Source organism: Plectropomus leopardus, chromosome 9 (assembly GCF_026936395.1).
Source record: "Plectropomus leopardus strain MGB_pleo_1.0 chromosome 9, ASM2693639v1, whole genome shotgun sequence".
NCBI classification, from domain to species: domain Eukaryota; kingdom Metazoa; phylum Chordata; class Actinopteri; order Perciformes; family Serranidae; genus Plectropomus; species Plectropomus leopardus.
In genome coordinates, this window is record NC_142184.1 from 23,180,270 (window position 1) to 23,204,577 (window position 24,308).

General features: G+C 42.4%; 1 protein-coding gene across 9 annotated transcripts in view; it reads left to right on the forward strand.

Annotated features, from left to right (window-relative positions):
• Nucleotides 1–24,308, forward strand: part of casz1 (castor zinc finger 1) — a 191,830-nt gene that overhangs the window by 141,338 nt on the left and 26,184 nt on the right. For 5 of the 9 annotated variants that reach the window (XM_088082271.1, XM_088082272.1, XM_042491014.2 and 2 more), the window contains 4 exons: nt 12,022–12,582; nt 18,105–19,005; nt 21,158–21,223; nt 23,909–24,005. In XM_088082271.1, coding sequence (XP_087938397.1) covers nt 12,066–12,582; nt 18,105–19,005; nt 21,158–21,223; nt 23,909–24,005 — 1,581 coding nt within the window. In that variant the 5' untranslated portion in view covers nt 12,022–12,065. Of the gene's footprint in view, nt 1–11,506; nt 11,524–12,021; nt 12,583–18,104; nt 19,006–21,157; nt 21,224–23,908; nt 24,006–24,308 lie in introns of those variants that run through there. The other 4 variants (XM_088082270.1, XM_088082276.1, XM_088082274.1 and 1 more) reach the window with 3 other exon arrangements.

Consider the following 24,308-nt stretch of genomic DNA (forward strand, 5'->3'; position numbering starts at 1 on the left):
GTTATTACCACTGCTGGTTTTGGAGAGAGGTCTGAGTTAGAGTTGGATGTGAAGCTCTTTCTTTTCCACTGGACATGTGCCTTACTTCGTATCTGCCCTTTTAAGTTTGACTCTATTCAACATTGCAAGTTTTTGTTAGAAAAAAAAAAGAATTTAAAGAAAATATGTCTACATATATAGATGAATAGATATTTAGATTAATTCAAATATTTGAATTGAAAACTACTTTTTCCTGGGTAAACCACAGTGGAAAACTTTTCTTGGATGAACCCTTGCACTGCAACAAGTGCACTGTGTGTTTTGGCAGCCCCCCTTAGCCAAAGATCCCTCAGAAAATCCGCATGCAATTTTAGAAGAATCAGATTCTTTCCCTTTCCCTTTGGCTCATGAACTCCCTCGATATTATGCACGTGGAGAATCCTCCTCTCTATTCAAAAATGAGATTCAATCCACTTGGATGTGATCTATAGCATTTTTAAGGAATAAAGCAATTTTAGGGAATACGGAGTAGTGCTTCCCCTGAAAGAAGGATGGCTTTCATTTTTTTTCAAGGCACCTCTTAGACTGAGTGAAATGTTTCCCCTGTTCGCTCAGGGACGACTTTATTTCTTACCAGGGATTTAACACTCACTCAGTCCCCTCATAAATACAGCGTCCCTCAGCCCTTCGCTAGCCATAACTCATGCACTAACTCTCTAGCTAACTAAACTCATATAGCAGAGCCAACACTTGTTTGTCTTTTACCTCAGTCTTTCTCTCTCACTCTTCCTCTCTGTCTCTTTTCCTCCTCTCAACTGATTTATACATGACAGAATCTCCTCTGACTACCGTCTCACCAGGCTCCTGTGCTGATCTCCTTGGCCCACTCGTGGAGTGGGTTTTAGAAGAAATGTGCATTTGAATATGAGCCAGCCTAATCTCCTTCAGGCTATTTAGAGTGAGCCTAATGCTCCAAGAATGAGCGAGAACAACACCGGGGAAAATGCGGACGTCCCTCTCGGCATGTCACAACACAACTCAGGTCTCCACAGAACGAAGCAAGTCTTTGATTCACTGATGAAAATCTTTCTGTAAGGCAAAGGACATAAAATTCCTGCTTTCAAGGCACCTGTTGAGGAAAAGCCTTTGTGTGTGGTTCCTTTTTTGTATTTCTTCCTTTATGGCACCTACCTGTGGAATTGTCTTGTCTTGTCTTTTAGTATCTCAATGGTACGATAAATAAAAGCTGATAAACTTTCAAGCCATTTCACTTTCAGCTGATGAAAGTGCTCAGGTGGGATATTACAGTATGGCGGAAGCCTTTACTGATCTGGTGCCGATTGGCATTTTGGGAGGAGACAGTCTTTCTGGCGTGGTTCCCGCATTGGTTGTTAACAGCCTGCTGGTACCTTCTGTTCTCTCAGCTCCTCAAGCATCTAAAGACCCTCTGAAGTCAAAATCGCCCATTTTGATGTCTCATGGCAGCGCCCGACGTTTTGTTGTATTTGCGTCTGAAAACACAGGCCCTGCTTGGAGGAATTACCCTCAGCACTGGTTGGTGTCGGATGGGGGAGGAGGGTATCATTCCTTCTTTTTTACCCCCATCTCCCAGCTCTCCTTGCTGTCCTTCCCTTCTTTTTGATCTCACCATCAAATCTTCCCCGGTTTTTATGAGTGACGTTTACCCGAGAGCGGCTTGGGAAATGGCTGGCTGAAGAAGACGTTTGAGAAAATGTGCCTGAGCAAGCTATCACCTTTGATAAAGCCATAGTTCCAGTGGGAGAGGAAGAAGAAAGCCAAAGAGTAAGAGCATTGTTGGTAATGAAAAATGCCATGCAAGAGGGAGCATCTCTCTGATCCCAGCCTGTTAAACCAACAATGTATAGTACAACAGATACTGCAGTGGTACATCAAGCATTTCTCTGTTGTTGTACCACAATGAGCGTGTGACCCAGAGGACTGATCTGAATCTGGGGTACCACACTGCGCCTTTATTGCACATCAGCTGGGCACCAAATAATCTCATAATACAGCACTCACACATGCATGGCGAGTCACGCTGGTGCTGCCATCCACCCTGGCATACCTTCAGCTGTGTCACCAGTTGGCAAAAAAGCTGGCAAGTCACTTGAAAGCAAAAAGAGAAAGAAATAATGGGGAAGTGGAGGGTAGTTGGAGGCGCAGAGAGCAAGAAATGTTAGCTTTAGTAATTACTACCTCCATAGAGAAGCAGTGGAGAGGACAGTGAGGCAGGCGAGCGCACGAAGGAGGCCCCGTGTGCAGATAATGAAGGGGTATCATTGTAGCTCTGACAGCGTTAATCTTAGAGTGCTCCGCTGTGTGTGTGCATCTCTATCTGGTTTTGTACTGCATATGTATATACTGCCGGGTTTATGGAGGTCGTGGTGCTGTGCCATTGACTCTCGCCCCACCAGTAAGACACTGGCCCAACTGACAGCACAGTGTATCCGACCATGTTGACAGTTGTTGCCTCTCACAGCTTCTTGAACACGATCTTCAAACTCCACAGCTCATCCTCACAAAAGCACCAGCAACACCCAAACTTGTCTACTTTGCAGAGGCAGGAGGAAGAAAAGAGGCGAGTGGAGAAAAAGGGGAAGAACAGTCCAACTTTCTTTGTGCCTGGCTCTTTCTTTTCTTTTTTCCTCTTCCCATTTGAAGTTGTGAGACACTCATTTAAGCCTCATTGCACACCAACACTCAACACACGAGAAAGTGTTATGAATATGTATCAACACAGCATATGGCAGCAGTAGCGCTGGGACTAGGTGTGTCCAGAAGGGTAGAGTGCTGCCGATGCATTATTCTCCATTCAAATTACCACAGTAAGAATGCAGCGGGGAGCTGAGAGGTGTTCACCACCTCTTTAGACGGGGCAGGAGAAGAACTTAGATCACGCAAAACAGCAGGAACGGAAGAGCGGTGATGAGCACAGTAGTAGGCCAGCTGAGTTTCCTTGATTTGGTAGATTTTTTCGGCAGGTTCAAACCCAGCACTCGCTGACAGGAGCGTGATTAAAAGTGATATTTCTGACACATTAGGATGCGCACGGGAAGTAACCTCCTCTAAAGCGTTCATTATTAGATGCATGACAGACCTGAATATTTATAAAATAGGTTTTAATAATTAATAGCAGCAATCTGCTCCCGTAATTCATCAGATTTGCACTTCAACAGAGTATCCGTTTTCACTTTAAAATAATAATAAGAGGAATATTAATGTTGGAGAAATGTAAAACGGGTAGCTGGATACAGTGCAAATAGGCGAGCTCGCTGTGTTCACATCTGAGGCTTTCCGTTAACCTGTCACTTTTCAAATAAAATTACATTTTAAGCCATCAACACTGCACTGTTTGAAAACCTTGTTTGTGCTCAACAATTTAGTGAGTGGCTTCACACAAATGTGGCAAGTCATGAAGATAAAGATGCAGGAAACAAAGTGGGTTTGGCGTAGAATGCAAAAGTAGTTGCTGTGGTTTTATCAAAAGCAAATTTATTTGTTTGAGTCAACTTAGCAGCACTTCCTTTTGTATACTGACACCCAAAATAGACAGCACTCTTTTTTCCTGTAAAGCAGCTTTGCTTGTTTCATCTTTTCACAGTCATTTTACTTCTTTTTTTTTCCTCTCTCCCTTATTGTGAGTGTTGTTTTATCACACCTTCAAATTCAGTCACGGCACATTCCTCCCTTCACTGAACTCCCAGAAACAAGAATGTTCCTGTTTTAGGTGAAAACTGCCACGTTTAGTTCCGCCTTCCAGTTCACATTGAACTTTTCGGTAAAGCACACTCTTTTTCAATGCTGTCACAAACGCAGTGGTGTGTTTATCCTCACCGTGGATCAGTTTTTCCTGAGTGTGTAGAAATGTCAGTGTGCGTGTGTGACAGTGTGTATCTCAGAGCAAATGACATGACCTGCAGCCACTAGGCAGAGAGGAGCAGAAGGAGAGCACGGAGCACAATGCCCTGCTGTCTACAACCCTGCAAGCAGGCACACACACAACAACACACATTCAATATTGGCTACAGCCACTTAACATATGTGCTTACAGTTTCTTGTGCACTCACCCAACCACACATGGACACATATACCGTTTAACATGTCATATATCAACCCTGTTGTCACTTCTATCCTACTTATCAGTAAAGATAACAAACTAAAGTTTTGGCAGCCGCGTCAGCGCCACGGGGTCTAAAAAATGCAAATCCCACAAGCAGGAAGACTCATTCTCATCACTTCCTCTTAGCTTAGCTCTACAAAGAAAGTATTTTGATCAAACTTTAATTATACTTCATCAGAAGAATACACTGAACATAGAAGGTGTAGAATGTGATTTTAAAAAGTGAGTGAGCTGTGGGTCATTTTTGGACAGGTAGAGAACCTGCTCAGGATGACATTTTAACGGGCACCTGTGATTCATTCTACCGCATATAAAGTCCAAAAGAGGAAAAGTCTGTCAGGCGGAGCAAATGTTTTAATGGGAGCCAGGGATCGATGTTGTCAGCGCAGGCATCCTGTCTGGAAATACATGCTTTTTTGGGGGGTTAATGTCACCTCCTTCTTTCTTTTCAAGGAGAGAGAAAAAGTGCAAAAGCAAGGAGAGAGAGAGAGAGAGAGAGAGGTCAAAGTGAACTGATGCAAACGTTCCAAACTAGGCTGAATTTAGGGAAATTGCTTGAAAAACATTGACTCTCATTCACAAGGCCTGCGTATCTGAAAAACAAATTTGAAACGTAACCTTGGAAATCAATTAAGAAGTCCCCGGGAGCCCGAGAAAAAAAGGGGAGAAAGGTCCACCCTTCTTTTTCCTTTTCCCCCCTCCCTACACGTCTTTTCCTCTCCTCCACTTAACAGGGACTTGGATCTGCCCATCAGAACACTGCCTTGTGTGAGGAGGCTTTGTCAGCGTGGGCCGTTATTTAATTTTTTTTTTTAACAGCAGAGTGCCGTATATGCTGTCAAAATGTCTTAAGAGTCTTATTAAAGAAATGCCACAGCTCATTTCCTTGTAATGCAATTCATATGCTGGTGAAAGGGGGCATGTCTAAAGATCTAAACAGCTTTGCTTTTTAGGCTTCACATTAGGGGTTATCTGTGAGGGCTTGTCATTGATTGACATTATCTGGCCTGACAGGGCCTCATATCAAGGTTAACCTCATGGACAAAAGTGCCACCCGCACGGACACACAAACACGCTCTCTCTCACCCACACTCGAATAAAGCACGCACTCCTTAACTTCCTGTCGAGAGGTGTTGCTACGTATGTGCGCCGGCTTCATCTGTGTGTGTAAGCCAGGTGGAGATTTCCAGACTTAATTGATAACTAATGGAGCGGCGTGTGCTGAGTTTACCCTGGAGGATTGACACTGTGTGTGTTTGTGTGTGTGTGTGTGTGTGTGTGTGTCCTGTGGAGAGATAGAGGGGGTAGGTGATGGTAAGAGGATGGGGATGACTTACTCAGCAGTGTAGCTCCGGATTCTGGTAAATTAAATATGGCCCCAAAGATAATGACATGGAGTGACATACAGCAGTCTGGCGGCTCCTGACCTCTTAGGCGAGCAGGCCGCTCACTCGGCTACAGAGGAAAAGTGTGTAAGCAACACTCATATGAGCACGGTACACACACTCACACACATCTCCCCTTCTCCCTCCCAACAAGCCACAAAGGCAAAGAGAGATCCCCGTGACCAAAATACAACTGAAGCAGTTAATCTGTACAGATATTAGCTCAAGGGCCCTTGAGAGGTGCACCGCTGAGCCCCTTCTCCACTGTACTTCCCACACTGCCTTGCTGCTGCACCAAGCGCAGCAACCATGAGGGAGGGACACAGGGGTCGTCTGCTCATTTACCATGGCGGTTGGCTTATCAAATTGCTCTCGCAGTGTCTTGAAACTGAACATAGGAGCTGAGCTTCCAAACAAAGCTGCAGGAATAAATTTCCCTTGTTTCAATCTGCGGAAGCATGGGACTCTGTGCGACTGTGTATTTTTTAAAGCAAAGTTTTTGCCTCCCGCAACACACACATACACACACTTAGGAATTAAGTCGTCATCTGGTGCCAGCTGCGAGTCCAGATTTGACGTACAATTTTAACAAGTTAGCCGTGTATCCCATGAATTACCCTAAGCAGCAAACTCAATAAAAGTTGGCTGTTTTAGTACGTGACTGTCAGAATGGTTCTTGTCACTCATGTCAGATTGTTTTTTTTCTCCCTTAGACCATTTTAGGCTGCTTGTCCTCTGTTCTGGAAAACACCATAATTACCCTGTTTGTGATGAAGCTGTAGGGCGTATTTGTCCTTAGATTTCAACTTTCCTGTTTGATTGCCCTCAAGTTCAACGTCTTTCCTCTTCCGTCTGCTCTTGAAATATACATTGTGTTTTTCAGCCATTGTCCTGTGCACTCTGTGTGTGTGTGTGTGTGTGTGTCTGTGTGTGTGTGTGTGTGTGTGTGTGTGTGTGTGTGTGTGTGTGTGTGTTTCTAGGGCCGTTTGTGTCTGCCTTTGTCCTGCAGCGTCTTCTTTGTGTTTCACGGCAGTGTGACGGGAGCGTGGCATTTGGCTGAGGGCTTGTGTTTGATAACAGCCCGTGGACTGAGCTGAAGTGAAATAGTCCAAACGGGTCCTTCAAGGTCGGCACCCCCAGAAAGACAGCATACAATGTCCAAGGTCACATTCTAGACTAAAAGCAATAAGTGCTTTATTGATAGAAAAAAACAACAAGCAGGCAGATGTGCAACCAACTGATTAATAATAAAATACATTTGTGAGAGAGAGGAACAGGGAGGGGGCAGGGGAGAGAAGACAGCTACCTCTGTACTGTATGTTCATGTGTGTACTGTACTGAATGTGCCCACATGCATGTACATTATGTTTCACAGAAAAAACATTGATCTTGTAGTGGGACCTAAAAAATCCACTAGAAACCTAGTGGTTAAAAAAAAAAGAACAAAATGCGTCAGATTGGTGCTGGTTGCAGTTTCACGGGTGCACATTCTCTTACATGCCTGAATCATTTCACACACTTTCTTCTTCTGTTTGTGTGATCTGTAGTACAGTGTGAAAGTACCATTTTTAAAAAAGATTACAAGCAACTCACTTCTGTTTTGACAGTAATCTACATATCTATACATCTCATCAGTATCATGTTTTATGACGCAGATAACAGTGACCGTATGTTCCTTTTTTCCATTCAGTCACTTCTCTGAACAATGTGGCTTTTGTGCTTTGCCTACTGTGCTATTATCTTTTTATGAAAATAAGCACAGGGTATTGGACTGTCGTCATCTTTTATGTGCCTTTATCGCTCTTTCTTGCATGCTGTCTTTCTCTCTCTTCCCCAACCTGGCAAACCTGCCAAGTGAGTCGAGCTCTGAAGTGGATCAGTCAGTGGCAGATTTAGATTTGAGGTGGGGAAAACTAAGTCCCAGTCCTAGCCAAACCTGCTTCTTCAGGAAGCCTGTAAGAGGCAGGAAGGCTTGGAGTTTTCCATATGCTCTGCCACCCTCCCTCCCCTCAGTGATCACCTACAGTAGCCCACCCCCACCCGTCTTGCTCCTTGGTAGTGTATACCAGCCTTTACACCCCCCCTTTTTAAATCCCTTCTCTACAAAACTTCTCCTCAGATGTGCCCACCCCTAAACCCCCATCTATCAACTAGTTGGCAATGGCATTGTTTTTAATCATCAGAACCTCAAAATTATTATTATCGCTTCTGATGCGGCAATTAAAACTTCAGGTCAGAGGCACAACGAGCGGTGATCAGCAGCCGAGCTGAGAAGTTTTAATTAGACGATCAGAACCATTAATGCACAAAAAAAAGGTGTGCGCTGGGAAATTAACGGGAACGTCTTAATCAGGGTTAGCGACTCCGAAGAGGAGTCAAGTGAACAGAGAGCAAAAAACAAATCATTTCCGCACCACTGGGACAAAACTCAATTAAATATGCATGCGGAAAAATGGAAATTTCTCAGCATCGGCTGCACCGACTGTTGGAAAACTGTGGCAAAATCTCACGGCGGGGTCGACGACCTGCTTATTGTTATTCTTGTGTAATAAAAATGAGAGAGGGGCCAGATGCTGGGGTCTGGGTGTCGTGGCGTAGTTGTCCATCAGTGGCTTTCCGCTTGACTTCCTTGCGGCTGCCGCAGTCTCTCTACCATGCAGGGGAGAGAGAGAGAGGAGGAAAACATTCTCTTCCTGCAAGCTGTAAATTTACAAAAAATAAAAACATGGTAATTTTCGAGTGTGTCTGTGTATGTTTGCCTGTGTGGCTCAGTGATTTCCCTGAAACACTCGTGCGCACACACTCTCTCACACATACATCTCCCCTGAGAGCCAGAGACACAAAAGGTTCACTGAGCTACACACAGGGAGCTGCAGCCTTGTCGATTAATCTGCCAAAGGTTCATAAAGTTATAACTGGGCTTTTTTTTAAAGAGCTAACTCTCGGTTGCATATTGTAAAATAATCCTGAGCTGAGCAGACATCTCCCAGACCCTGTTTGTATTAATTAACTCCTGATATTGCGGGGGGTTTGTCCCTGTGTCAGTCATGTTGGAACTCAGCAGGAATCTACAACAAGCCCTGTACCTGTCTTTGATTAGGTGAAGAGATAAACTTCACTTTAAACAGGTAATATCTACCTCTCTTATATACAGACCCTCCTGTGTGCTCGATCCATACAAACTGACAACACTGCAGGGAGTCGGCGTGTTTATGGTGCAGCACTGCACTTCGAATGAACAATAAAGTCAAGCTATTCAATTTTCTATACGTTGTTTATGTGACTTTACATCTTCCATAAGATGATTAAACAAGCGTTTTGGACGTAAGCTGCCTCGTCTTGTATGACAAAAAGAGGTAAAACCATGACCCTGCCAGTCACAAGCATTCCCAACTCCCACATCCTTTACCCGTAGCTGCCTTGATTACAGTCTGTGCACGTTCACACAAATAATGCACTTCCAACAGCGTTATTAGGATTTGAAACACCACTTGATTGGGCATGATATCATTCTGGCACACAAACAGAGACTCTGCATCAAAAACCAACAAGACCTGTGGGGCTTAGAGCTGTGGAAGAGTAAGTTTGTCTGTGTGGCGGTTAAGACTCAGAGCACAAGCTGTGTTCATCCAGCGCTGAGAAGAAACAGGGTTCCAAAGAACTTTGATGCACTTATTTTTGAGTGAAGATGAAAAAGAACCTGAGCTAGTCGCAAAATAGTTTCTTGACTTTTTCCTCAGGTTTTGGCCTTATACAGACAGTATATGGCGCTCCGTTGTGGTCCTGCTCTGTTTCCAGTAAAAATAGTGTCACAGTTAACATAAGCAGTTGGAAAAATTAGTTTCAGCTGTTGTGTTCAGATTCAAACCTGCCTGTTTTTTTCCAACTCCCAGTGCTTACCGAGGTGTCTCCTCCTTGACAATTAGCACACCAGGGCTAAAACAGACTGTAAATAATGTCCAATGCATGTGACAGTGTTGTTTTTCTGTCTGATATTCATTAATAAGGCAGAATGCTTACTGGACTCTCAGGGAGGTGGGGGAGTTGGTCCCAGAGGGAAAAGTTGTTCTTTCATGTAGGTCCCCACAGATTTTATCTCATTGTACGCTATCATGCACACAAACGACTTGAGGTAAACAGCTTGGTGTTACCATAGCAATCCCTATTGTAAGCAATGGCAAAAAGCTGCTGTGGACAGAAACCCTCAGCATAAATAATAGTTTAGACAGCTTCCATAAACCATCCAACCATAGCACGTTCCTCTTCACGGGAAGCTCACAATATTACATTTGTTTTAAAGCACAGCCTACCTTTGATAAGTAAACGCTGAATATGTGCTTAAGCTGTCTGATAATTCAGTTAGAGGCCTGCTTAGATACTCAACCAGTAGCACTGAAGTCATCTACACACGCTACTTATTGTTAACAGAAAATCATACATAACTACTCACTAATGGAAAGAAACAACTGTGCTGGGGTCATTTCCTACAAGGAGCTTGAGATTGCTATGCAAAGGAAATCGGTAGTTAAAGCATGAAATACTGAACACAGTAAACAGAAAAAATGACCTCCACTGCAACACCCAAATGACCTCAATCTTCCTTTGGAGAGTATTTCTAAAAAAAACTTGAAAATTTATGTCTTCCACTTCCTAATAGTTTTTCCAGCTGATTTCTTTTTTTCAAAATTGCTGTCTCCTAAAAGGTGACCCTTTCACCCCCGCCTGCAATTGTCTAACACTAAATTGTACAGTAATGTGCCGTTGATATACGGCCCCCTTAAAACTACATAATTCCTGAAGTCATTGTTTCAGAGAGGAAGCCTGCAATGTAAATACAGTAACTGAGAAAGCATGTGTGGGGAGCACGGGGGTGCATTGTCTGGCGACGGGGTGATCTGTAAACTCCTTCAAATTGTATATCCTCTAATGATTCCACAGCTTTGCAAAAGAAAATGAAAACAGGATTTTATGTTGCACCGATGTGATTTACATAATGCTGGCAATGGCTCACACATGATTGTGCTTGGCTTTATGGCTGAGGGAAAATGAAGAGGCTCGTACTCATTGTTATAGAAAGTGAATTGAGTCTTTAAGATAGAACTTTGTTACCTCTCATATCACACATTTTTTTGTCTGCCGAAATGGTGTGTCCATTTCTCAATATAGTGTATTATCTTAACCACAGTGAGGCTGAGTTAAGATTCAATACAACTTCACGCCAGGAGAAATATCTCTGCTGCTGCATGCTGTTTAACCGTTTTCGCAGAGGCTCAACTGACAAAGCTTTACATATGACCAAATAAAAACAGAATACGAGTTAAAATGCTTCTCTGATATCTGGTGGTTATACTGCTTCTTTTTTTTAATACCATAAATACTGTGTTACTCACGGACACCTCCTCCTCACTTTTTTTAAAAGTTATTTACTACTTGATAAAGATCTAGTCCTTTTCAGCCTGAAAAAAATGCTGTTGGAAGGTGAACTTTGGTGGCTCTGAAAATAAAGGGAAAGGTACTAGAGTGCAGTTTCTGCCCTAAAAAGGCAGCTCTGGATATGGAATGCCACAGGCAGCTGTTCCTGCCTCATCAGAGGACATGTTATAAAGATAGCCCCACTTGGGTTGAAATAATGCCACCCATTCCTGCCCCAAAGCACACTCTATCATGCTCTATTGTTCAGAGAGGCCGCACCAGGGGAAAAGATGTTGAGACTGTGCAGTATGTCTTGTTAGGTAAAGATATGTAAAGCATGATCGCTACAACATGTTTTTGTTTGAAGTATCCATGTTAATATCTTGGCTAGATCAGTTGTAAAAGACTGCAGAGGGTAAAATAAGCATTTTTTTTTTTTTTTATTAAAGTGAAACAAAAACAGTTATCGGGTCTAATCCCACTTAATAGCCAACATGAGGACACAGCTCCAAAAAGACCAAAAGCGCTCAGCATTTTCACTCCACATCCTGACAGCTTTAATGCTGTGCAGCCCCCCACTCAGTGGCAGGACCACAGCCTCTTGAGGTGAGAGCGAAGATAACATTTCATAGTGTCTCTATAGCGCTGTCATGTGAAGGATTATGTAGCCGTGTATTTGCTGCTTGTAGTACCGTAGGGGGTCTGATACCTATCTGCCTGTGGTTTCAGCTGCCATGGGCTTTTTTTCTCCTTTTTTTTCCACCACTGCTTTAAACTGAGCTGACCGAAGAGGTGTGACTTAGAAAGATATGTACAGTATCTCTGTGTGTCCTTCCAGTCTTGCGCTGTTATTGTTAAGTGCTTTTGGATGTTATTAATAGCAGCAGTCACTGTTGTTCAGTGTTGTTTTTCCATTGTGATGTTTAAAATCAGTACAAGTTACTGACATGGAAAAGCTGGTTCAAACTTTGTTTCTGCAAATACCAAAGTGGAATAGTGGAGTTAAATTTCTTAAATGAATGGTAACACAGGTGACTGTGATAATGAACAGCTGAAACTAATCTTGTCTTTTTTCTTCTTTTTTTTTGTTCATGTTTCTATTAGCTAAAAGGAGTTTATGCACTGAAACGACCTCAGGAAAATCCAAGATGGCCGCCAAAAGAAAAGGTGGCCTAAAACTCAATGCTATCTGTGCCAAGCTGAGCCGCCAGGTGGTGTTCGACAGCAGCTCCCAGAATGCAGAGGGAGACCAGAGTGTAGCAGAAAACAGCGAGCGTGGCAGTTCCCACTACGATGACAACGAGACCAACTTCCCCGACAGCCTGAGCCTAAATCAGAGCCTAGAGGAGGACCAGAAGAGACGCGAGGCCATCGAGAAGTGGGTCAATGGTGAATACGGCGATGAGCCGCCGGCTCCTGACGATGAACAGGAGAACGAACTCAAAGTCAGCAATGACGAAGACTGCCCCCCTGAGGGCGTGTACATGGTACAGCCCACTGGCTGCAGTGATGATGAAGACAACGCAGATGAGGCCGAGCCAGTGGCAGGCTCTCAGGATGATGGTTACCATGACGACAAAGACGTTGAAGAGAGGCCTTCAAAGGGTGACACCTACATGCCACCGAGCGAGGCCCAGAGTCGCCAAGCACCTTTCTCCTCTACAGGTACATTTTGACTCTCTGTCTTCCAATCAGTTCTGACTTTCACCTGACCCTTTTTTATACAACTTAAACCAACACGACCTTTGCCCTTCAAAACATTCCACTCCATAGTATTAAGGGGCAACACTTTGATAGAGGGCGCGTGACATTGCCACACATCCACATAAGCTTAAGTGTGCCCATTATTGGAAAGAGACACTCTAGAGTTACATTATGAATAGCCAGTGACATTATTACCCCAAAGACAGATTCAACTGGCAGGCCAGGGGGGAAAAACAGGAACTTGTCAGTGTGTGGTTAACTGCATGAAGAAATTCATAAACGGAGTAGGCTTACAACGTAAGGCCGTTTATGCACTCTCCCAGCAGCTGTGGGCCAAGAGCGCATGGCAGGACCAGGCTAAGCTTCATATTACACCCAGGATTACACATTGAGTCTTTGATTTTCCCTAAGCTCACTAAACTTAGCCACTGCTTCAAACTCCTCTATTACATGGAGTTGTAGTCTGCCGTGGAGGAGCCTGGGTTTTTTTTTCACAGTTGCCAAATCCAAGAGATAAACTGTCAAATAAAGTCAGAAAAAGGGAAGTTATATTGCAGTGCCATATCACATGCAAGTATGTTATTATCCTCTCATAAACAACAGTGGCTCTGTGTATTTATTGGTAGCAGACATGGACGTATTTTAATAAATTTCTTAATACAAAGTGCTCTTGTAAATGACTCCTAATAACCCCTGTTTAATTGTGACATCATGTTCCCATGGTTTAATTCACTGATTATCAAACAGATAAAGCTGGCAGAGACAGTGAAATAGCAAGTGTTAACAGCACAAACAATCTTTAAAGAAAGCACCTTTTACAGTTGATCCTTGAGGCTAGATGCACACAGACTATAGAAAAGATTGGCCTTTGTATAGCAAGAGTTAAAACTCAGAGCTGTTAAAAGGAAAAAAAACATGGCTCAGTTATATGAATAGATAAAGCATGTTTCACAGACACTCAAAGGGAAAAAAATGCAATTTGCAGGTGAGACCGGTTGTTGCGGTACAAAAACAAGTTTTGTTTTGTGCTTGCTCACGTCGGTTTAACAGTTTTAAGGTCTTTCATCTAGGTTTAGGTATCTACCTCAGAGTCATATACACATGCTCCTTTTGTCTGCATTTCTTTTTGTTTAACAGCAGTAGCTCTGGCCACACACAGAATTGGGGGCAGGGGCTTCTCAGAAAATGAAGCAGGTTTCATTTCAGAGGCAAATGAAAAAGGCTTTGTGGTTTTAATTAGTCATTTTGTGTTTATTTCATGGCCATAAAAAAACGCCTGTCTGTAAATATGTATTACTGTTGTGTAGCAGGCCTACACCTTTCCCTTTGCTGGCTCCCCTACTACTTTACATCTCACAACAAAGCCAGAGTGTTTGAAGACTGCGGGGAGAGCACACTGCATCAGTTGCAAATCTTGTCTTTAGAGTGTTTTTTTTTTTTTTTAGAGTTGCTCTTTGTTGATTGTAACTAGGGCATCTATATTGCCATGTTTCTGCTCAGCTCACAATTAAAACATTTTTTCCCCTCTCTCTCTCTCTCTCTCGCCGCTGTCTTTCAAAGGCTGATGCGGAGTGCACATAATTATGCATATAAACATAGTGGCTTAATTATCTCTCACAACATCAGTGACAATGTAATTAACAAACATTGCAAGATCAATGAGAGAAACTGCGACCTTCAAAACATTTAACTCCTCACATTGAGGCATCGTGCGGATTTCCTATCAGTGCAAAACCCCAGAATACTTTTCCTAGATAATTTAGATGTCGCATTAGAGCCCTCATAAGCCAGTCAATGGAAAAACCAATGAATAAAAACTATGAAAGCAATGACAGAGATGCTCATAGCGATGGATCAAACAGGCTTGACCATGACTTCCATTTGCAATTCTGGGTTCACTGTAAAAGGTTATTGTTCATTTCAAGCTGTTTCAAAGCCCTCTCTATTTACCGCCTGTTAATTAACTAACCAAACAGTGAGGAAGTTTGAAGCTCCGTACAGTTTTCAAATTAGTCCAAACAAATGCACATAATGTCATTTATTCAAAGCAACTCTTTATTAGGCTACCACTGTCCATTTAAACAAAACACACTCAAACTAATTCACTAACATGAACACAAATTGCTTTGTAAAACTCTATTTAAATTATTGGACCATATAAAAGAATCCCACTATTCAAAACTTTCTCTGACTGAACTCTACTGAAACTTTTTTTTGGTTTACATTGGGCATGTGTGACTCAAAACTGACACCCTTTAGAGAGTATTCAAACTCTAGATTAGTCCATATATAGCCACTAGCATGCACCTTTATCATCAGCGACACCTCTGCCTCTCAGTCCTGTGAGCGGAGGAGCTATGCCACACTGATGGCCATGTTTGGTCAGCCAAAAGGAGATATAATGCCCATCTGTTATCATATCTGCGAGGGAAAATGTGGCCTAATTGCCTCAAATATAGACAAGGCAGGTCTGTGTTGTGTGGTGGGTTTTGCTTGCCTGAAGTGTCAAGATTAGGAACCACTTATTTGTAGATTTTCCGGTGACACCAGAGCGAGTGCAGAGGGAAATGTCAGATGTGAGGTTTATTTATGTATTTCTTTTTTTTGGGATGAGGGTGGGTGGTAGCATTAGTGTGTGGGCCTATCTCACCTTAACCCCGACATAGTATCCCACCTGGTGTCACATGACATCATTAAGAAGCAGTCAGATAGGGCTGGAGTAGAAAACTCATTACATGGTGTTTCAGAAAGGTTATCTCCTGTCAGTCCCAGCCATAATCCTTTCAAGTCCAATCATTTGCCTTTCATTGATAGCATGCCACATGGCTCTGCTCATGAATAAAGAGACTTGACTAATTTTTTGGGGGGAAGGAGATGATAATGCCATAAGCAAATATAATATAATATAATATATATAATATAAAAAAAGAGATGTCGGCGCTCCCATGACAGAAACCACTAGTCTGTCTGCTTTAATTACTGACTGACTCTACCACAAAAATGTCTTTAATTAATTATGTGTGTATATATATATGTGATCAGAATGATTTGAATTTTTAAAATATTATTTCCATCTATTGAACCTTGCTCTTTTCAAAAAAACATCTCTCACTCAGTAATGTGTGGTTTCATTTTCTGACACACATGGGCAGGGGCGGGTCTGCCCTAACTTTAGAGCTATATGATATACTCTGACCTGAGGTGCCCCTACAAATACAGTAGCAATAAAATGCAACCAGGCACTGAGGCCATCAGCACCTAAATTAAATGTGAAGAATGTTGAGACCAGTTTCATTTAAAGTAGACATGTTTAAATGTCTTTTAAGTTTTTGTGCCATTTATGATTTTAAGTTAACAAGTTCAAGAACAAAATACAAGAACTTAAGTATGGGATCAGTTGTACTGTACCTTGCAGTAGATACGTGTGTAGTAGTTCACTTGTGGTTTCTGTGCAAATGAAAACATGTTAGATTTTATATAAAGATCTGGCCGAACACGCAGGTATTTCCTCTCAAATACTAGATCCATTTCTGTTAAATTTTTCATGCCCTTTCGATCCACCAGATACTCTTTCATACTGAACCAGTGTGCAGAGGAGCAACCCCAACGCAGTGAATGGAAATTTGGGGATTATTTTACATGCTGCGCAGGAGATGTGAAAAGCAGGGCACAGAGACTGATTTAGCAATAACTGAGAAATCTGAGACAAGAGCAGAAATATTTGTGTATTAATTACCCTGGGTAGTAGGTGGTATTACTTCTCATCAGCTCATGTGTTGATAGTGATGATAAAAAGCAATAAAACATTTTTAAAAAAAGGATTTTGACCCCAAGTCCCCGTGACTGAGCCGGGGATGTGTCAAGAAGGCCAAATCTTTTACATGACCTAGATGAAATTATCATCTTGTAAACTACTAGCATGTCTGTGTTGTGGCATTCTGCCTGATTTGCAAACTGGCACAACAGGAGATTTATGAAATTGAGGTGGATCAGCAAACATAACCGCCCCTCGAGCCCTCCCTCTCTAGTTTTCTCTTTATTCCTGTCCGTTCTCTTCTTCTTAATGCAGAATTTTGTCCCTCCACTGCTTTCAGGCAAAATCTATTTTTTCCTTCTTCCCCACTCTCTGACCCTTTGCACTAACCTGGATGAAAGTTAATGGGCCGGAATTAATCTCCACATAATGCAATTAAACTATACATTGACTATATTTCGCCTATGTCCTTGGGGAAGTTGTCCAATTTAATGGACTCTTAAAACGAAAGTTATGTTTCAGTTCACAAATGTGTAAAAAGGGGAAAGGATTCATTCTTTTCACTCTTGAAGGTGACACAATAGTCATGTTATTTTTTAAATAAAAAAAATTGTGAAATGCACTTAACATGCCATAATTTATTGGCAGATAATTGTTATAATTATGTCATTTTCAAATCGTACATTATCAGTCATCATGTAAAAATCTGTGGGGAAGTGCCTGATGGTCTTAACCTAATTTCTAAGAAGCTCTTTAAAAAGATTATTTCACAAAGCTTCGACCCAAATTCTTTGGTCTCTAATTTGATCTCTTAATGTGGTTACTAAGATGTATTTCTCTATATTTATTTGAAACATAAACCTCATAAGTAAATGTAATGAATTTTGATAGCATTACATAATGAGCATAGAAAATCAAAAAAAAAGTTTGTTTATTCAGTGTGTCTTTTGGTACAGTCACCCGCAGATTTTGCAGGACTGACTTATAGTGCAACCAAAACAGGAAGAGCATTGCCTCAGACTGCTTGTTTGTAGACACGTGAATACACAGATATGTACAGGTGCTGCTGTAGCGTGCAGTGCAGAATCACTTTTCCTGTTGTTCAATTTCACATCAATTATAAAAATGTATTGTTCTGAAAAAGATATACACTGTAATGTAGTAGATGTAGTTCTACTCAGACTGTCAGTCTTCCATTATCACAACATAGCCAAAATAAAAGAGTTGTTTTAGTAATTAGGCTGACGAAATCTATTTTCTCTCACAAAGCTAGTCCCAAAATCATTTGTGAGTTATGTGTTTGATGCCAAATGAAAAAAAAACAAAACAAAACTGTCAAATATAAACTAAAAATATAGACAATCCTACTCATCTACAAAGCATTGCTACAGTTGAACACATATCAAGGCATCAGTCAGTATGAAGCAATAGAGAACCATTTGGTGGACTGACTTGCTGACATGAATTTGGCCACTGATTAGCCTGTTTTGAGCAATGGGTTAATTTGTGTTCAGTTTCACTACTCAAATGAAAAAAAAACTACTCATCATATCATACTAATATATTGTAATTAAAGACTTAATTGTATGTACAGTAATACCAGCACAAATGACTCTGAGTTTTGAAACATGATAAGTTCTCAACTTTGCTTGTAGCAGCTTAAAAAGGAAAAATCTGGAAACAGTTTTAAATATCAGGAGCTCATTTTTGTACTTTTTTTTCTGCGCAGGAGAAGCCTCTGCCCTGCGAGACTATGCAGCCAACACCATGAATGAATTTTTGGGAATGTTCGGTTATGATGACCAGCAGGTAAGGGATGAGCTGACCAAGAAGATCAGCTTTGAGAAGCTCAAAGCCGCTACCTCAGATCCCTCATCCCTCAGCAGTGAGGAGGCCTCACGGCGCGCACGCTTCTCCAAGTACGAAGAGTACATCCGTAAGCTAAAAGCCGGTGAGGCCCTCCCTTGGCCCATGCATGCTTCCCCACCCAAACCAGACGACCTCAACCCAAAACTGGCCCAAGACAAGAGCGCTTCAATGCTCCAGACCTCTGGGTGCCTCCCAGGGGCCGAGGCACAAATCTATCCCCCAAGCCTGGACCACAAACAGCCAGGAGGACCTCAGCTGGGCACCTCTCAGCCAACAAACCCCTCTCACATCCAGAACATGGCGCCCCGAGCCTCCAAGTATGACTTCTTTATTCAGAAGCTGAAGATGGGTGATAGTCTACCCCAGCAGAATGGCAACACTTACAAGCGACCCTCCAAGTACGACCTGGAGAACGTCAAGTTTCTGCACCTCTTCAAACCTGGTGAGGGCAACCCGGACATGGGCGGCGCCATCGCCTTTAAGACTTGCAAAGTGGGCCGCCCCTCGAAGTATGACATCAGAACAATTCAGAAGCTAATGCCAGGAAATCCCGAGGCCTCATTGTTGCCCAATGTCCTTGCTACAGCACCAGGGAACCCGGGAGCTCCCGGTGTCCCCACCGTGGGTGCAGCTGGGGCCAGTATTGCTGCGGGCCTCACAATGGACCAGACAGGACACATAAGCTTCAACGCCTCTGACTACCTGAAGTCCAGCTTTTCAAAGACTGACTCCATCACCACGGGCACTGTGTCCTCCGTTAAGTAAGTCTTTTCAAACATCATTATATCAAACTAGAGAGCACTCAGAGAACACATGCCTTCACCAAGGCCACAAAATGCTTTCAATTACATTTTTAAATGCATGGAAATGCAAATATAGATAATGCAGATTTGTTTTTGGGAATATTGTCTAGGAATATGTCTATAGTTTTCTCCAAGAAAGAACAGTACAAACTAGAACTTTTGATTTATGCAAGTGTGTAGGAGAACTACAATGGCTAATGCAAAAGTTCAAATGGCCCTATCTAGAGCCCATGTTTGGTTTATCCATTTAAGGTCACTGTATAAACAACCTGGTGAACTCTTTGGAAGAAAACCATATGTGTATCATTTGTAAATATAAACTGCTCATTTTAAGGCAATAAAAATTAAAAGATGAATGAAAGCTTAGTTATTAATATAATATTATATTTGTGCTGATTTAACCTCCCAGATCTACACACTGGAACTTTATTTTTAGTTGTCATGTGGCTACAGTACCATGCAAAATGAAAATGCCAAATTTAAGCAATTCAAGGTCTGTCAGATTTCATGCCAATTGCAATAAATTTCCAGGTGAAGTTCTGAAGCGCAATGCCAGAAAAATACAAAGAGATAACAGCATGTATCCCACTGCTTCTCATCTTCTCTCTTATTTGTAATTGTGAGATGTTTCTTTATTGACAGAAAATACTGTGTGACATACTGCATGAATTATTTGCACCAAAACAATGCATAGCTCTTTAAAATCAGTTCATAAATCACATAAGATGTCCATTAAAATTCCAATTTAAAGTTTATTGGTGGATTGAAAAGATCCCAAGTTCCAGTGGAACACCTCAGAGTTAATGTGAAGCGCACACACACTTAACTGCTACTGTGAGTCAGTTAGCTTAACGCAAAGGTAATTGCTACCTCCACAGCAGCCAACAGGAATGCAGTGTGAAATAGCGCATAGCGCCCAATAGATCCACGACATGATGAGTTGCGAAGGCACATGAAGTGTTTACTCGCTGTAGCACTCCGTGGAGACTGATTTAGCACAGTCATCGCAAAGTGACTGACTTCTTTCGTTTGGCTAGGGTGTAACAACTCTCCCTTTAATTACTTTGGAGCCATGACTAACCTCCCGGCGAGTCACAGGGGCCGACTCTACACTGCCTGACGAGTGCACTTTAAAGGAAGCAAACGAGGGGTTTGGGGAGCTAGCCTACAGTCGTGTGCACTACCAGTAGGAAACAGCTCTCAGAGTCTGTTTGATTGGTTTTGACCTTGTCTCTAGTTAGTAGAGACCTATCAAAGACACTGTTCAAGAGCCCTCAGGCACCTCTCCCTCAGGCTTTGGCCTTTGTCAGGTTGGGGCTCAGTGGAGCTGCAAGCTTGGCTAACTGACCCAGTCTGGTGCTTGTATACAGGGAGGAGAGGGGGTGCTGGTGAGAATGTCTGGCAGTGCATCCTCCCCTCTGGGCCAGATTAACCTCAGGTCATCCCCCGTGTGGAGCTGCTCACATGGAGCTAAATGCCATTTCTGAGGGGAGCAAGCAGAACCAATACTGTATTATGACTGTCACTGCTACCAGCTTTATGAAGGGGATCACAGGTGACAAAAAAAAAGCACACAGCATTCCTCCTCACGCCCCTTTTATGTGATAAATTATACTGAATTGAATCTGATTGCGCTGAAACTGATCAAGTCGCACTATTAGCTTGATCCACATGTATCTGAAGCCGCAGTGTTGTCTTACATCTTTATTTGAACTGAGCCCAGACTGATTGGAGACAACTTGACATCAGCATTAGAGCAGAGGCCCTTAGAGATTATCAGAAAAGACCTTTTCAGAGCTTTTCTTCCACATCCCCATTATCCAGTTTTGCATACGAGCACTCACCAAAATACCCCCATAAAAGATTAATGTCCCTTTGCTCCTGCATTTTGCCTTTCATTGGTTGGGAGACCATGCATCAAAGTGTGCGCCTTCCACCCCTGATTCATTCGCCACATGAAAACGCTGTTATGCCATAAGAAAATGTATATTGATAGTCCAAAGTTTGGGAGCGGCTTGTAAGTAAATATTGTGTCAGTTTGTTTTTATTAACAACAGGCAGCCCGACCTCACCATTAATCCTGTCTCTTTTGTGTTTGCTGTTGCATTAGGAATGGCCTGCCACCAGATAAACCCGCCAGCGATGACATCAACCTCTACCAGAAATATATTGCCAGGTATGCAAATCCCTCAATGTGCCACACCAATGAAAAAATATACCCAAAACAGAGATGAGCCTTTTTTTTTTTATGCACTGATGGTGTTTTATTCAGTGATGTAAGGATCGTAGGCCGGTATGGGAGTGTTCTGTGCGCAGTAAATTGATTAAGAAAAGACACCAATTTATGTGCTGAGAGGAAGTAGAAGGATGAGGGGTAATGAAAGTGAAATGGTTTGATGGTAGCTTACTGTAACTGGTTGAGCGAATGCTCATGGTGTGTATAGCACTAAAACATTGAGAAGAACATAATTCTGTGCAACTCTGTTCGCTGAGTAAGAGGGGATTCAAGCTCAGGCCGGGTTCTTCTTGATTTCTGCTGTTTATCATTGAACACACGAAGAACTGACTGATCTAAAAAGTCAGTCGTTCACACCAACAGAGACAAAAAGGGGGAGGGGGGTGTATCTTGCGTTTCAATGGCCACAGAACAATGTCCCCCATTCTGGATTCATTTTGAGCCCACACTAGAAAGGTGATTATCATTTGTTTGTTTATTCCGTTTAAAAAGAAAGAAAAACAGCATTTGAAAAGCCAAAGTGGCTTTGGCGTTAATGATTACTTCTCCAAGCCATAACATGAAGGGCACAAATCAAAGCCTTGGCACTGACAGACACACACATAAACACACACACGTCCTCTTCTGCACACACACACACACACACACACACACACACACACACACACACACAAACACACACAAAACCCCTTCCTTGGACTGATTACATTTTGCAAGAAGATTTAATTAAGGAATTTTTAATGAGGCTTCTGCTGGCACTGCCAAGAACTGTTTTGATATTTGCGCTGCATAATGCATAAAATTTGTCTAAACATCTCGGCAGTTGATGCACGGGGAGGCTGCAGATAAGCCCAGATACAGTTTCAATTTCCGTGTTGGGGTTGGAAAAAAAGAGAAAGGAAAGGAGAGGAGGGAGGAAAAAAATGGAAAAGGAGGGCTCATAAAAAGGGCAAATGTAGCACCGAGAGGGGAGGTAGAAGCGGGGGAGGGTCCTCTTTGGAGCTTGGGCTAATGAGTGCACACTAATAGTAAAAACCAGCTTTGTAAATGTGTTCGTACCCAATCCTTGTGAAAAGAGGAAAAAAAAAGTTCCTCATCTTCTTAGCACACTACAGTTTGATGTTTTAAAGAGCTTCCCTGCTAGTGTTTAGTTGCAGTTTTCACTCTTTAAATGCTTTCATGCACCCACTATTGCCTCGGCACTTTGATCTGTGTATCTCTATTGTAACTGGAGATGCGCTGCAATCTCTGTATCGTGGCGATATTAATATTTAATCTGCTGCTGAATAGCAGCGGCCCATTAGGCCCCCTGACGCGGCAAGTGGGAATTGTCCAGAGGCAAAGTGATACAGCTGGGCAATGAGCTGAAGGGTGGGCCATAGTCTCAGGGGGTAGGGGGGCTTTGTGTGTTTATAAGTGTAAATGTGTGTGTGCGTGTGTGTGTGTGTGTGTGTGAAAAAAGAGTATAGAAAACACTAATGGTTGGGACATATGTTGGCTTTAATGCATGCCCACACGTAGGTCGGCTTCGGGTTTTGTCTTTTTTAAAAGAGCCATCAAATCTTCCCAAAGCCCCCTCTTCTTCCATCACCATTTTACAGACACACACACACATACACACACACACAGTCACAGCCAACTTAAAAAGAGTAGTGGATATGCCGTTCAATTAGCTTAATGAACTCAGCAAAGTGATCTGTAAATGCAGCTCTGGGATAATCCTAACAAGGAAAAAACAGAAAGAGAGATGGAAAAAATATTACTTAGCCCCCTTTTCCCCCTCTCCTCTGCACTAGCAGATGGAGCTCTTGGCAGCAGCAGTGCAAATGTTTATTTGTGTGTTTTCACTGGTAATTGGAGGATTTTAACAGTCATCATCGTCAGGCTTATAATCACCACCGTAAAAGTGGCTGTACTGTAGCAAGCAGCAGCCTTTTTTTTTAACCAGCGCCTGACTAAAATCTGATTTTTTGAGTCCAGACGAGAGAGTGAAAAGTATACAAAGCTGTTCCCACATCTCAGGATACCTGACCCTTCTCCTTATATAGTAAAACTGTGGTTAACCCGAAAGAACTGTGCATTGATTTGACAAGGGTTTTCACGGCGTTGAGAAATAAAGTAGTCATGGGGTTCCCGATCCTTGAGTGGGTGTGTGTATGCGTGTCGAGGGAAAGGGTTTCAGTGTAATAAGTGTCTCTTACGGCTGCTTTGGAAATAAATGGAGCTAATTTGGCTGAAATTGGTGTGACAGACGGGTAAATTGTTGCAGCAGTGTGGAAGGCAGAAGTCAGTTTGAAGGTGTGCGCCGTGTTACTTTGAAGGTGAGACGAGCATAATGCCTTTGAAAACTCCTTCACCTGTTTTTCTTTTGTGCTCTTCCTGGTATTTTAAATAATTTTCACACTAATCATCCTTGATTTGCTGTTGATTATTTTTGAATTGCACCAACATATTTCTGAGCCGCTTTGTCAATCAGCCTTTTTTCATCCCTGCGACTGTTCTCTGTGTGATAAGCGCTGATATGTTCCCAGGTTTTGAACCAGTCTTGATGCCATTTCATTCACAGCTCTGTGTGGCTGTTAAAAAGCGTGACTGTTGAAATGTCTCCTGCAACTTGGTTTTCAGGTTCTCTGGAAGTCAACACTGTGGCCACGTGCACTGTGCGTACCAGTACAGAGAGCATTACCACTGCATGGACCCCGAGTGTAACTACCAGGTGAGCGTGAGTACTTTACAACTTTTTTGGTCATCACTCAAATGTACATTTTCTCCTGAATTCTGCAAACTCAAGAATAACCTCAGTGCTTCATTGTTCAGATTCTAACACAATGAGAAAAATTAGGCAAAGGTAATTTTGTTTGTCACTCTTGCTGTTTCAAACAAGCGTGAGCTCTTAAAGGGAAACTTTGGATTATTGAACTTGGACCTGTGCGCCAGCAATGTGGCTTGTTTTTGCCACTGACAGGATTAAATTTTTATTCTAAGTGTCTGTGAGATTTATGGAAAGTATCCCAACCGAGTCAGA